General features: G+C 43.8%; 1 protein-coding gene across 1 annotated transcript in view; it reads right to left on the minus strand.

Annotated features, from left to right (window-relative positions):
* Window positions 1–13,089, minus strand: part of ripk2 (receptor-interacting serine-threonine kinase 2) — a 97,842-nt gene that overhangs the window by 63,152 nt on the left and 21,601 nt on the right. The window contains exons 2-3 of the mRNA XM_038809099.1: window positions 1,788–1,941; window positions 515–670 (exon numbers count right to left, since the gene is read on the minus strand). Coding sequence (XP_038665027.1) covers window positions 515–670; window positions 1,788–1,941 — 310 coding nt within the window. The remainder of the gene's footprint in view (window positions 1–514; window positions 671–1,787; window positions 1,942–13,089) is intronic.

Below are 13,089 nucleotides of genomic sequence, written 5' to 3' on the forward strand. Positions count from 1 at the left end.
AACAACCACCACCCCCAAACTGAAATTGCACTATGGAAGAGTGCAGTCATGGGAAAAGAAAGCAACGGGATTTGTCATTGCACAAGGGTGTTCAGTGAAATTGTCACATTTCAAATCCATGTTTTGTAATTGTCATGAATGCCGGACTTTATAAGACTGCAAAGAGAAATCCATGAACCCCTGTCATGCACCTGTGGCAATTCAGCTAGACCAGCAAATCAGAGGGCACTCTCATTCTGACTGGCTTTATCAGTAGCTAAAGTGCACTTAAGTGCCCTGTCAAACATGGCCTTGGTAATGTGGGTAATGTTGATATCCAGAAACAAACAAATGATCGAAAGGAGCTGCACAGGGGAGGGTAAATATCTGCCAGTATTGGCAAAGTGAACAATTGAAAACCATCAAAGATCCTAATTTTTAAAAGGTTATTAAAATGTCCCAATTATTCAAGTTAAAGTATTCAATTATTGTTATTGCACAATACTGAATTCTGATTGAACAGACCATTTCTTACCTTTACATGAAATTCACCATCCAGCAGAATATTCTGTGCCTTCAGATCATGATGCAGTAATGGTGGGTTCATGTTGTGAAGGAAATTCACCCCCAGTGCAATTTCATATAATATACGAAGTCGCAATGACCAAGGTAGTGTTGGATAAGTTTCTTTCTGCATCAGAAAAATTCAGGTCTGCTTTTAGAAGATAACTCATCTGGAAAAATAAATCTTTACGCACCAGACTCCTCTACAGAATGTAACATTTCTGAGTAGTTTAAATGTAGAAATGGTTTAGCATGCTAATTGTTAGCCCAGCCAGTTTTATAGTAAATGTAACGTTGAAGAATCCAGTTTTCACATATCGACAAACACATCAATGCATTAAACCTCCATCAACCTCTCTTGCAGATACACAGGACCACTTTAGAGTATTTTTCACCTTATATTTGTCAATGGGGGCCAGTGTACAATTTTCTTCCACATTCCAATCAATGCCTGACTCAAAGCAGCCATTGCGAACGGCACTAGAGAGACGGAGTATGGAAGTGCATTTCCTCTATGAGGAAGTGTCTAGCAAACACATGAACACTTGTCATAATAGTACTACACTGGTGGCAGGATTTTGGAGATGGGCATTGTACAATCTCATACGCAGTAACTCCGTTGCATAATCTGGAATACCTGAATCTTAAAAAACATGAGCTATGGAAACAAAATGCTCAATTGGTCAGACACAATTCTGTACCGTATGAAAAGATTGAACGGTATTGTATAGCTAGGCTAGTTGATGACAGGTTTAGAGCCAAAGGATAAACCCCATTGGGAGGATTACACCAATAACTTAAAATCCATATCAATGGAGAGGAAAATTGTTCTTAAATAAAACATAAAATTAATGTGACCATTAATTTTCGATAACTAGGCATATAATGATCGAGTAACCAAGTTAAATGGATTACATCTAAATATTAATTAGTCAAGATAAAAATCTATCTCTGATCATGCAGTGCAGTTTAAAGTCCAAGTTTAATTAGATTAGCATATTATGTTGCACACTTACTAGGTTTTCACATTTCTTACATTATAAGTGACCACATTTTGAAAGTTTTTAATCTTTTTTTAAAAAGTGCTTTGGGGACTTCCCAAGGTTATGAAAGGCATCGTACAAGTCCAAGGCTTTCTTTCCTTTTTAATTATTATTTCTTTCCAAGGTTTGTTATAAGGAATTACATGTCAACAATGTGCATAGAATAACAATAACAGCAGCATCTTCACGTAATCTCAATACCTGATAAAGAAGTTGGTCCAAAGAGCCATTGCTCATGTATTCCGTCACAATGCCCAGAAATTCAGGTTCATTGCAAATACCATAAATTTGGATTATATGGGAAAATCTGGCTCTGTGCAAGACCTCTGCTTCCTTCAACAGACTATTCCTTTCCCTTTGGGAAACAAAAACAAAATATTGAAACCATTCACAAAAGAATTTTCTTTGACACTCAAGAGAGAGTCACGAGGAACAGGGAAGAGCCAGGAAGTGATCGAACGCTCTTGCATTGAGACTGCACCCAAGCACAAAGATATTTTTCATTGACAATTATGGCGCCACATTAAAAAATAGCACATTCAAAGACTTACTGATTAGGATGTTTATTAAGCGTACAGGATTCGCGCACACAGAACCCTGGCAAGGTGAAATGACACTTCTTACAAACAAATTGAAATAGTCATGATTACAGAAAATATAACTTGTCCACTTTCATTACCAACATCTGATTAGAATACATTTTGTAAACTCATAGACGAGGTGCAACTAGAAGCCCCAAAGGCACTATTACACAAAGATCTACATTATTCAGAATACAAATAATTTAACTCAGTGGTCTGACTTGTAAAGCATGCAAGTATCCCAATATTTCAATCTGGAGCACAAAATAATTCTACAGAATAAACCGTCAACAATTAGAATTCATCTGATATACTTCATAAAAACTTGGATCAAACTGGCATTTGGTTGATGTTATTTGCCAATTGATCAATTTTATTCAGTGCGAGTAATCACCCTCCTCTAAGTCAGAAAGGTACTGGTTCAAGCCACATGCTTGGAGCTGAACAGGTAATCAAACATCAAATGACCCTCAAAGCTGTACATAGGAAGTGCTGTATTGGTTTTAGAAGCCATCTTTCAGACAGGACTGAGACCAGCATCCTTATCTTCCCAACACTGCTAGTTGATTTGGGTGTATGCTAAAGACTTCAAAGAAAAGCAAATCTCCTCTGGTCATCAAACTTTAAGGGTCCTTCCTGTTTATTGCCTTATTTCCCCTTTATTTTATTTTGTCGTTACCATTTTTGATCCATGGGTGATGAATGGACATATATCGTTAAGTCAAGCAGCAAAGAGAATTAGAAATTCAAAAGTTACAGGAGAGAGCATTCTGCTAGTTTGAACAGGAACTTCAAATTTTTCAGCGACAGAGAGAGAGAGAAAGAGAGAGGGGGGGGGGGACTTGGTTTGATTGATTGGTTGGGGGGGGGGCAATGAATTGGCCCAAAATGCCATACTCTGCCCAGTAGCAGGTAGCGATTGAATCCTGTCTCAGTGGAATGATTTTCAGAGGCCCAATGAGCTCAGTTTGACTCCTGGAAGCACAGGGACAAGGACTCTCTCTCTCTCTCTCTCTCTCTCCTGTGTTCCCTCCAGAAAGACTGTGAGTGCTGTATTTCTTAAGCTACAGGGACCTGACTGAATCTGCGGTAAAAAACCTTGAACTGAAAGCAAAGTTTGAAGAGCAGAAAGGTGCCAAAAACCACCAGCTGAAATACCTTCCCTTTTACTAATGATTTAGAGGGTGGGGACAAGCTAAAGTGGGGAACTAGGAATGAAATAATAGTTCATCAGTTGTATTGCTGCATATTGCATTGTAGGTCTGGTTATAAATAAACAGTAATTGTGTTTAAACTTTCAAATCTGGTGACTGTGAATATTGGACAGCCAGGGGCCAATTACTTTGGTTCCTATGTTCGGGTATTTTTCGTGGTTAACTCACTTGGTCAAGTAGGGCTGACCGTGCACTAGCCCAGGGTGTTCTAACACAGCCAAAATCCTCCCCTCAAACAGCAGCCTAAAAACATGTCAGCTAAACACCACAACCTTCCATCTGGGCAGCATCCCTAACATCAAAACATCGTAAGGTACTTCAAAGATAGATGGATGGAAAACAAATTGTAACACACAAATGAATGCAACAATTAGAAAGGGAATTCTGAGTATGTCTTTAAGGGCAGAGATAGATGTTTAGGAGCTGGATTTTACCAGCCTTCTGGGGACAGACAGATGGTCCTCATGTCCCGTAAAATGGCCAGGGAGGCAGCTGGTGGAGTGCCTGTTGTCTTCCTGCCATCGTGCCTATGGTGGGGGATATGACAGACCAGGTGGGGCTTTGGGACATGAGGAAGGCACGGGGAGGGCTGGCTTTCGAAGGAGGGTTTTGTGCGAGCGGAATTCCTTCTTTTAGGGCACTCTTTGGCCACAGAGTGGCCTCTAGTGGCAATGGCTGCCCACTCAACCGTCACCAACAGCAACCCCCTACACCCCTGCCCCTCATTTATCGGGGCTGCCTGATTGGCTTCAGTGCCCCCAGATCCCACTTTACCTGGTTTCTCATAATTTCTCATAATTATGCTGAGGCTGATGAGGCCTTTGATTAGCCAGCAGCTTTTGGGGGCAGGAAGCTGTCCTTAATAGGGACGTCTGCTCAAGTGGGCCAATTGGCTTCCGCTGACAAGCTACAGCACTGGGTCCCATTTGCCATCAAAGTGGAGTCACCTCACCACTCCTGCTTTTAGGACTGTCAGCAGGGCCCTTGCCACTATCACTAAATCCAGCCATAGAACTCATGGCTAAAATGTTTGCCACCTATGATTGGGGTGAAAATAGAGAAACTGAAAGTAAACGAGACCAGGATTAGATAAATGGAAAGTTCAAGGCTGACACTGAACTAAAGGTTTTTTGCAGAAATTGGGTGTAATATAACTATGGGGGAATTTAAAGATGAAGGGAAGGATTTAAAATTAGAGATGTTTTGGTAAATGATAGGAATCATTGTAAATTGACAGTAGTGCAAACTATCTGTACCAACTTTTGACAGGGTATAAAATTAACTGTAATAAATTTGATAATTTGTAGGTTGTTACTCTATGCAAACTGGCAGCCGCATTTACCTCCATAAAAGAAGCGACAACACTTCAGAAGTAATTAATTGCTATTAAAGTGCTTTGGGACATTTGTGAAGGTGTGAAAAGTATAGTATAACAGAAATGTGTTTTTATTCAGCAGTAGGTCAGATCAAGGCCAAGTAAACTACTGTCCTTTTCTGCAAGGGTCACATCTTAGCTTGGGGAACTATAACCAGTTATAATCGCCAACAATGCTGTTACTGAGGAACTGAACCAGCTCAAGGATTGATTCTGGGATCTTTCCGAGCATTTCTCAGAACCGCCCACACAAAATGTTGACCTATTGAGCTATCAAGTGAACATTCTTACACCTAACCAATTGGATATTTTCCAGCAAACACAGGAGTTTCCATAAAACTCCTCTCAGCTGGAAATATCACCATGAAATCGGGAAAGGGAAAATAAAGGGGATTTTCCCAGTGTGTTTGTGACTCCAGTACAATTTGTCCAGAACCAGAGAGTTTTAGTCGCATTGTGAAAATTAAATAAAGAGCAAAGATAGAAATTAGGATTGATCTTTTTTACAATGAAAATTGTTTACTGACAGCATAACATCAGTGAAGCGACTTCTCTGTTCACGAGGAAAAGCGCAAAACTCAGTTTACAGCTCCACACAATCACACAACAGTTACAGAACAGAAGGAAGCCATTCGGCCCCTCCTGACTGTGTTGGTTCTCTGAAGGAGCAATTTACCTCGTGCTACTTCCGGGCCTTCGCCCCGTATTCCTGCACATTCTCCCTTTTCAGATAATCACCCAATCCGCCCCTGAATGTCTCGATTGAAACAGCCTCCACCATACTCTCAAGCAGCGCACTCCAGATCCTAACAACTTGCTTCCTGAAAAAGTATTCACGTAAGTCACATTGCTTTATGTGCCAATTACCTTGAATCTGTGCCATCTTGTTCTTGTTTCTTCCACCAAAGGAAACAGTTTACCCCTATTGACTCGGTCCAGTTCCCTAATGGTTTTCAATGCTTTTATCAAATCTCTTCTCAACCGGGGTGGCACGGTGACACAGTGGTTAGCACTGCTGCCTCACAGTGCCAGGGACCAGGGTTCGATTCCCACCTTGGGTCACTGTATGGAGTTTGCACTTTCTCCCAGTTTCTGCGTGGGTTTTCTCCGGGTGCTCTTGTTTCCTCCCACAGTCTAAAGATATGCAGGTCAGGTGGACTGGACATGCCAAATTGCTCCTTAGGGGGAGGTTGTAGGGCCTAATTAGAGTGGTCTTTCAAAAGAACGGTGCAGACTCGATGGACCAAATGGCCTCTTTCTGTACTGTAGGGATTCTATCAAAGTAATGGAAGGTATCATCAGCAATGCATTCAAGTGGTACTTACCCAGCAATGAACTGCTTAACGATGCTTAGTTTGTCTTCTGCCAAGGCCACTAAACCCTTGACCTCAATTACAGTCTTGGTCCAAAACAGCTGAATTCAAGACCCGAGTGTGACTATGCTGGAAATCAAGGTTGAGGGTGGCATATAGAAGCCTTTGCAAAGTTGAAGTCAATGAGAATTGGGGAGAAATCTCTACTGCTTAAATTATACGAGCACAAAGGAAGATAGTTGTGGTTGTTGCAGGCCAAGTATCTCAGCCCCTGTATAACCCTGCAGGAATTTCTCAGAACAGTGTCCCAACCATCCTCATCCTAAACCCAGCATCTTCACCTGCTTCATCCTGACATTCCCCATCAGAAGATCAGAGGTGGGGATACCTGTTGATCATTGAACAATTAATGTTCAGTGCCATTTGAATCTCCTCAGATACTGAAACAGTCCATGTACAAATGCAACACGACAAGGACAACATTCAGGTTTGGGCTGACAAGTGGCAAGTAATTATTATGCCATGCAAATGCCAGGCAATGGCCAACTCCAACAAGAGAGAATCTAACAATCACCCCTTGACATTCAGTGGCATTACCGTCAGTGAATCCTCCACTATCAACATCCTGGACGTTACCGCTGAACACAAGCTTTATTGGACAAGTCATGTAAATACTGTGACTATGAGAGCAGATCAGAGGTTGGGAATTTTGTGGTGAATAACTCACCTCCTGACTCCCCAAAGCCTGTTCATAAGTCAAGGGTATGTTGAAATATTTTCCACTTGCCTGGATGTGTAAAGTTCCGAAAAGTCTCAAGAAATTTGACATCATCCAGAGAAAAGTAGCCAAATTGATTGGCACCCGATCCGCCAACATAAACATTTTCTTCATCACCGATGTACAGTGGCAGCAGTGTGTTACACATCAAGATGATTTGTTGTAAGTCGACAAGCCTCTTTGGCAGCACATTTCAAAGCCACCACCTCTACCAGTGAGAAGAATAAGGGCAGCTGACACACTGGAACACCAAACCTGCAACCCAGCCACCCACCATGCTGATTTGGAACAATATCACCATTACTTCACTGTCACTGGCTTAAAATACTGGAACTCCCTCCCTATCATCACTGGCCGTATCTACATCAGATAGACCGCAGCAGCCAAGAAAGTGGCTCACTACTACCTGCTCAAAGTCACTGGGTGTACCGTACCAGCCTCCCCGGACAGGCGCCGGAATGTGGCGACTAGGGGCTTTTCACAGTAACTTCATTGAAGCCTACTCGTGACAATAAGCGATTTTCATTTTCATTTTCATTTCATTTACAGCAGCCAAGCAAATGGCTCACCACTACCTGCTCAAAGACAATAAGGATGGGAAATAAATGTAGGCCTTGCCTACGATGCTCACATCCCATTAAATAATTTTTTAAAACGTGGTTCGGTGGCAAACATTTACTTACAATGCACCTATGAAGTGTCTTGGGATATGTTATTTTGTTACTGGTCCTGTATTAATACCATTCGCTGTTGTTGGTTGAGGCCAAATAGCCATATTTTCAATGCTTAATTCACCACTCCAAACAAACACCACCCCTGGTATTTCATAACTAGAGAGGCACCTGCTAATTAAACAGCCAATTGCGCAAATTGCTGGATAAAACCAGCAGGGTCCTGGTCATCAGGGTCAGCACATTAACATGGAATCACTAATAAATGGCCCAGTCAGTACTAAAAACATGGATGGTGCTGAGTCCGGAGGTAGCGATCTTTGGGGTGTCGGAAGAGCCGGGAGTTCAGGGAGCGAAAGAGGCTGACGTCTTGGCCTTTGCCTCCCTGGTAGCCCGGAGACGGAGCTAATGTGGAGGGACACGAAGCCCCCGAGTGTAGAGACCTGGGTTAGTGTCATGGCTGGGTTTCTCAGTCTCGTTCGCCTTAAGAGGGTCAATGGTCGGGTTCACCCGGAGATCTCAACCGTTCGTCGACTTTCTCGTTGAAATTAAAATATCAGCGGAAGCAGTATCTCAAGGGGGTGGGGGGCAGAGAGGGCCGGATTGTTGTTTTATGGTTGGGGTGTGTGAAGATTGGGTGGGGGTGGTAATGTTTGTTATACCATGTTTATGTCATTGTTCTTATTATTACTATAAAAAATTTCAAATACCTTAATAAAAATATTTGTAAAAAATTTTTTTTCTCTTATCTTCAATGCGAGAGGTGAGCCTGCTTGGTCCTCACGATCTCACTCCAATCAGGTTCACAGGAAGAGAGGGCTATACGCATATTGGGTGCAGGATAAAGCCAGTTCCTTGTGCCGTCTTCATCTTTGTGAGGAGGGAAAATTCAACCTTGCACATGTAGGTCGCTGTGAAGGGCAAAAGCTACAAAATGCTTGTTTTACTCTGCTCCAGATATTCCTCAAAGACACAACTCCAGAATACTGAAGCTTCATTGACTTGTGTTTCTAATGTGCTGTCACAGCTGAAGCACAGAAGCTCAGTTTGTCAGTTGGTGTCAGCTGCAAGTTAAGTACTGATTCTGGGGTCTCAAACTCAATGGTATTTTTCACCCACCTCTTCTCTCAAAACCTTAAACTTCTCTGCTGGAAAGCAGCGACCAAAATTGTTGATTGGCGCAGCCAGATGCAACTGAATAAGGCTTACCAGTCCATTTATAGTTTCTTTACTAATGCTGATTTTTTCAATGTGTCGAAGCAGTGTGGGAACATGTAGAAATTTTGACTTGGCACTCGCAATTGCCAAACTTTCAATGCCTTTTGGAAAGCTTTGATTTCTTCACAGTGCCGAAAGCAATCATAATCCTTCCCTTGCAATTTGAGGTTCAGTTCATTTAGAATTGAAAAGATGTCGGCAAGGTAAGGTAGAGTTAGCATCTAAGTTTCATCAGAAAATGAATCTGCCAGAGAGGACAATTTCTCGAGGAGAAAAGCATGGATTTCGTACCTCAGTTCGTAAACTCTGAGTAGCACCCGACCCCTTGACAGCCAACGTACTTCCGCGTGGAATAATGAATGTGTGTGCTCAGCCCCCATATCGGAACACAGTGTCAAAAAGTCTGGTATCGAATGGGCTGCATTTAATGAAATTCACAACTTTCACAATTCCTTTCAACACTTCAAGATCGGATGGAATTCGTTTCGATGCCAGTGTGTCACGGTGAATAGAATAATGATTCCAAACAATGTCCTGACCAGCTGCCTCCTTGATCCTTACGATAACTCCGCTGATTTTCCCAGTCATGTTGGCTGCCCAAAACTTGTGATTCCTCTGCAATGAACCCAGTCAAGCCCGCACTTTCCAACCACAAAACTATTCAAGCTTCAAAAATTTCTGCGCCAGTCGTGTGGGTTGGTAAAGTCAGGTAGCACAGCAAATCTTCAACAAATTCATTGTGTCAAACGTGCCTAACGTAAACTAGCAAGGTTGCACCATCTGAAACGTCTGTACTTTCATCCAGTTGTATTGCGAACTTCTGTGAGAAATAAGCCGAGCTTCTAAATTCTCAGCAATATCACAAATTTGGTGAGCCACTGTGTTATGACTAAGTGGGATGCATTTCACTTTTTCAAGTGATGCCGTTGAGACGGCCTCATCACATCACCTAAAGGCCCTCCCCTGATGCTCTGCCCCCAAAGGGCCAAGTTCACAATGGTGCGGGGAACGTGTGGTCCCAGCAGTGCGAGAACCCGGCGTGGTGGCTGTGTACTCTGTCCCCAGGGCCAGATGGCATCTATCCCAGATTACTGAAGGAGACAAGAAATGAAATTGCTGGGCCTCTAACAGAAATCTTTGTGTCCTCGCTGGCCACAAGTGGGATCCCAGAGGATTAGAGGGTAGACAATGATGGACCGTTATTTAAGAAGCGTTGCAAGGATAACCCGGGTAATTATAGGTCAGTGGGCTTGACGTCAGTGATAGTTAAATTATTGGAAAAGATTCTCAGAGATAGGGGGCTGGATTCTCCGATTCTGAGTCTATGTCCCCACGCCGGCGTGGGAACGGTGGAGTTTTACGACAGACAAAGTGGCGTAAAATGGCCACTGATCCTCCATTTGGCCAGGGGTTAGCATGCTGGCAGCGTAGAGCACCTGGTTCTAGTTGCCGATACGACCCAGAGAATTCCCGGTCCGTGGCCGCACACGCGCACAGCGGCCGCCAGCAGTGGCCGCGCCGTGCTACATGGCAGCGGCCGTTTGCTGACCCGACCCGCAAAATAGTCCTCCCCCCAGTGATGAAGAATAGAACAGGATATAGATTGGATGTAAAATTGGGCAGAGTAATGGCAGATGGCATTTAACCCGGACAAATATGAGGTAATGCATTTTGCTTTTTGAGGTGGACATTGCCAAAATATTTAATTCGTTTTTCCTTTTTATTTTTCCCAAATGCATTTGGATCCCATAGGCGGGATTCTTTGGCCACGCCTGCCTGGTGACTGGAAATTCCAGTCTGAGGTCAATCGTCCGTATCCCGCCCATGGCGATATTGCAGCGAGCGGGACGGAAGAATCCGGCTCCGTGTCTTCAGGCTCCGACTTGGGGATCAGGTTTTAGTGACAAATTTCTTTCAAACAACACTCCTGACACAGAATTTCTTAAAGGGTTCCCAGCAGTTGCTGGAACCTGGAATTTTAGAAGATTTTAACCCTGCAGGTTCAGACAACTGTACACTCTCAAGCTGGACTTTGAAAGGCGATTCGATGGAGTCTGCTGCTGCAGAAAAAATCGCTGCCTTCAGCTTCCAGACGTTTCTCTGGAGCTTTTTCTGCCGATTTGTTCTTCTCAGCCCTCTGACTTCAATACAGAGCGGTGAGAGAGTGGTAAGACTACAAGTGCAGAGAGAGAGGCGAGATTTTAATAATGAGCAAGGAGAGAGCGGAGAGCAAGGTGAGACTTCAAAAAAGAACGAAGAGAGAGTCAACAGTTCAATAAAGAGTGTGGAAAGAGAGTGGCTAGCCGCTAGACTATCATAAAGAGCACGGAGAGAAATGAGACTTCACGAAAGACCCGACAGAGAGGCGAGGCATCAATAAAAAATTCAGAGAGGGAGGTGAGTGTTCAATAAAGAGCACAGAGAGAAAGGCGAGACTTAAATAAAAAGTGCAGAGAGGCAAGGCTTGAATAAATAGCGCGGAGAGAGTGTCGCGCCTTCAAAAACGAGTGTGGAGCCAAAAGCGCGACTTCAATAACGAGCGTGGAGCGAGAAGCGCGACTTCAATAACAAGCGTGGAGAGAGAAGCGCGACTTCAATAACGAGCGTGGAGAGAGAAGCGCGACTTCAATAACAAGCGTGGAGAGAGAAGCACGACTTCAATAACAAGCGTGGAGAGAGAAGCGCGACTTCAATAACGAGTGTGGAGAGAAAAGCACGACTTCAATAACGAGGGTGGAGAGAGAAGTATGACTTCAATAACAAGGGTGGAGAGAAAAGCGCAACTTCAATAACGAGCGTGGAGAGAAAAGTGCGACTTCAATAACGAGTGTGAGAGAGAAGAGCAACTTCAATAACGAGCGTTGAGAGAGAAGCGCGACTTCAATAACGAGTGTGAGAGAGAAGAGCAACTTCAATAACGAGCGTTGAGAGAGAAGCGCGACTTCAATAACGAGTGTGAGAGAGAAGAGCAACTTCAATAATGAGCGTGGAGAGAGAAGCGTGATATTAATAATGAGTTTGGATAAAGAGGCAAGACTTGAATAATGTGCGCGGAAAGTGGGAAGTAAGAAGTTAAAGAGCACGGAGAGAGGGGCGAGATTTTAATAAAGAGCGCAGAGAGAGAGGTGAGAGTTCAATAAATAGCATGGAGTAAGAAGCCTTCAATAAAGAGCATGGAGAAAGGGAGGAGTGACTTTGACAAAGAGCATTAAAAGATTTAAAATGCGACCCAAAATTACAATACCAAGCGCGGAGAAAGAATTGAGTCTTCAATAACGAACATGGAGAGCGAATCGAGACTTCAATAGCAAGCATGGAGAGAGGGAGGCGAGACTTTGACAAAGAGCATTAAGAGAGGGACACGAGACTTCAATAAAGGAAATGGAGTGAGAGGCTTAACTTCAGGAATGAGAACGGAGAGAAGCGCGACTTCAATAACGAGCGTGGAGAGAGAAGCGCGACTTCAATAACGAGCGTGGAGAGAGAAGCGCGACTTCAATAACGAGCGTGGAGAGAGAAGCGCGACTTCAATAACGAGCGTGGAGAGAGAAGCGCGACTTCAATAACGAGCGTGGAGAGAGAAGCGCGACTTCAATAACGAGCGTGGAGAGAGAAGCGTGACTTCAATAACGAGCGTGGAGAGAGAAGCGCGACTTCAATAACGAGCGTGGAGAGAGAAGCGCGACTTCAATAACGAGCATGGTGAGAAGCGCGACTTCACTGACGAGTGCGGAGAGAGAGGCGCAACTTCAATAACGAGCGTGGACTGACAAGCGCGACTTCAATAACGAGCGTGGAGAGAAGCACGACTTCAATAATGAACGCAGGGAGAGAAGAGTGACTTCAAAAGCGAGCGCGGAGAGAGAAGCGAGACTTCAATAACAAGTGCGGAGAGAGAAACGCGACTTCAATAATGAGCAGGGAGGGAGAACCGCAATTTCAATAACGAGCATAGAAAGAGGAGCGCTACTTCAATAACGAGCACGGAGAGAGAAGCGTGACTTCAATAACGAGCATGGAGAGGAAGCGTGACTTCAATGACGAGCACGGAGAGGGAAGCGCAAAATCAATAACGACCGTGGTGAGAGACGCGCGACTTTAATAACGAGCGTGGAGAGAGAAGCGCAACTTCAATACTGAACGTGGAGCGTGATGCACGACTTCAATAACAAGCGTGGAGAGAGAAACGCGACTTCAATAACGAGCGTGGAGAGAGACGCGTGACTTCAATAACAAGCATGGAGAGAGAAGCGCAACTTCAATAACGAGCGTGGAGATAGAAGCGCATCTTCAATAACGTGCGTGGAGATAGAAGCGCATCTTCAATAACGAGTGTGGAGCAACGTGACTTCA

The sequence above is a fragment of the Scyliorhinus canicula genome, chromosome 10 (assembly GCF_902713615.1).
Source record: "Scyliorhinus canicula chromosome 10, sScyCan1.1, whole genome shotgun sequence".
In the NCBI taxonomy this organism is placed as follows: Eukaryota; Metazoa; Chordata; class Chondrichthyes; order Carcharhiniformes; family Scyliorhinidae; genus Scyliorhinus; species Scyliorhinus canicula.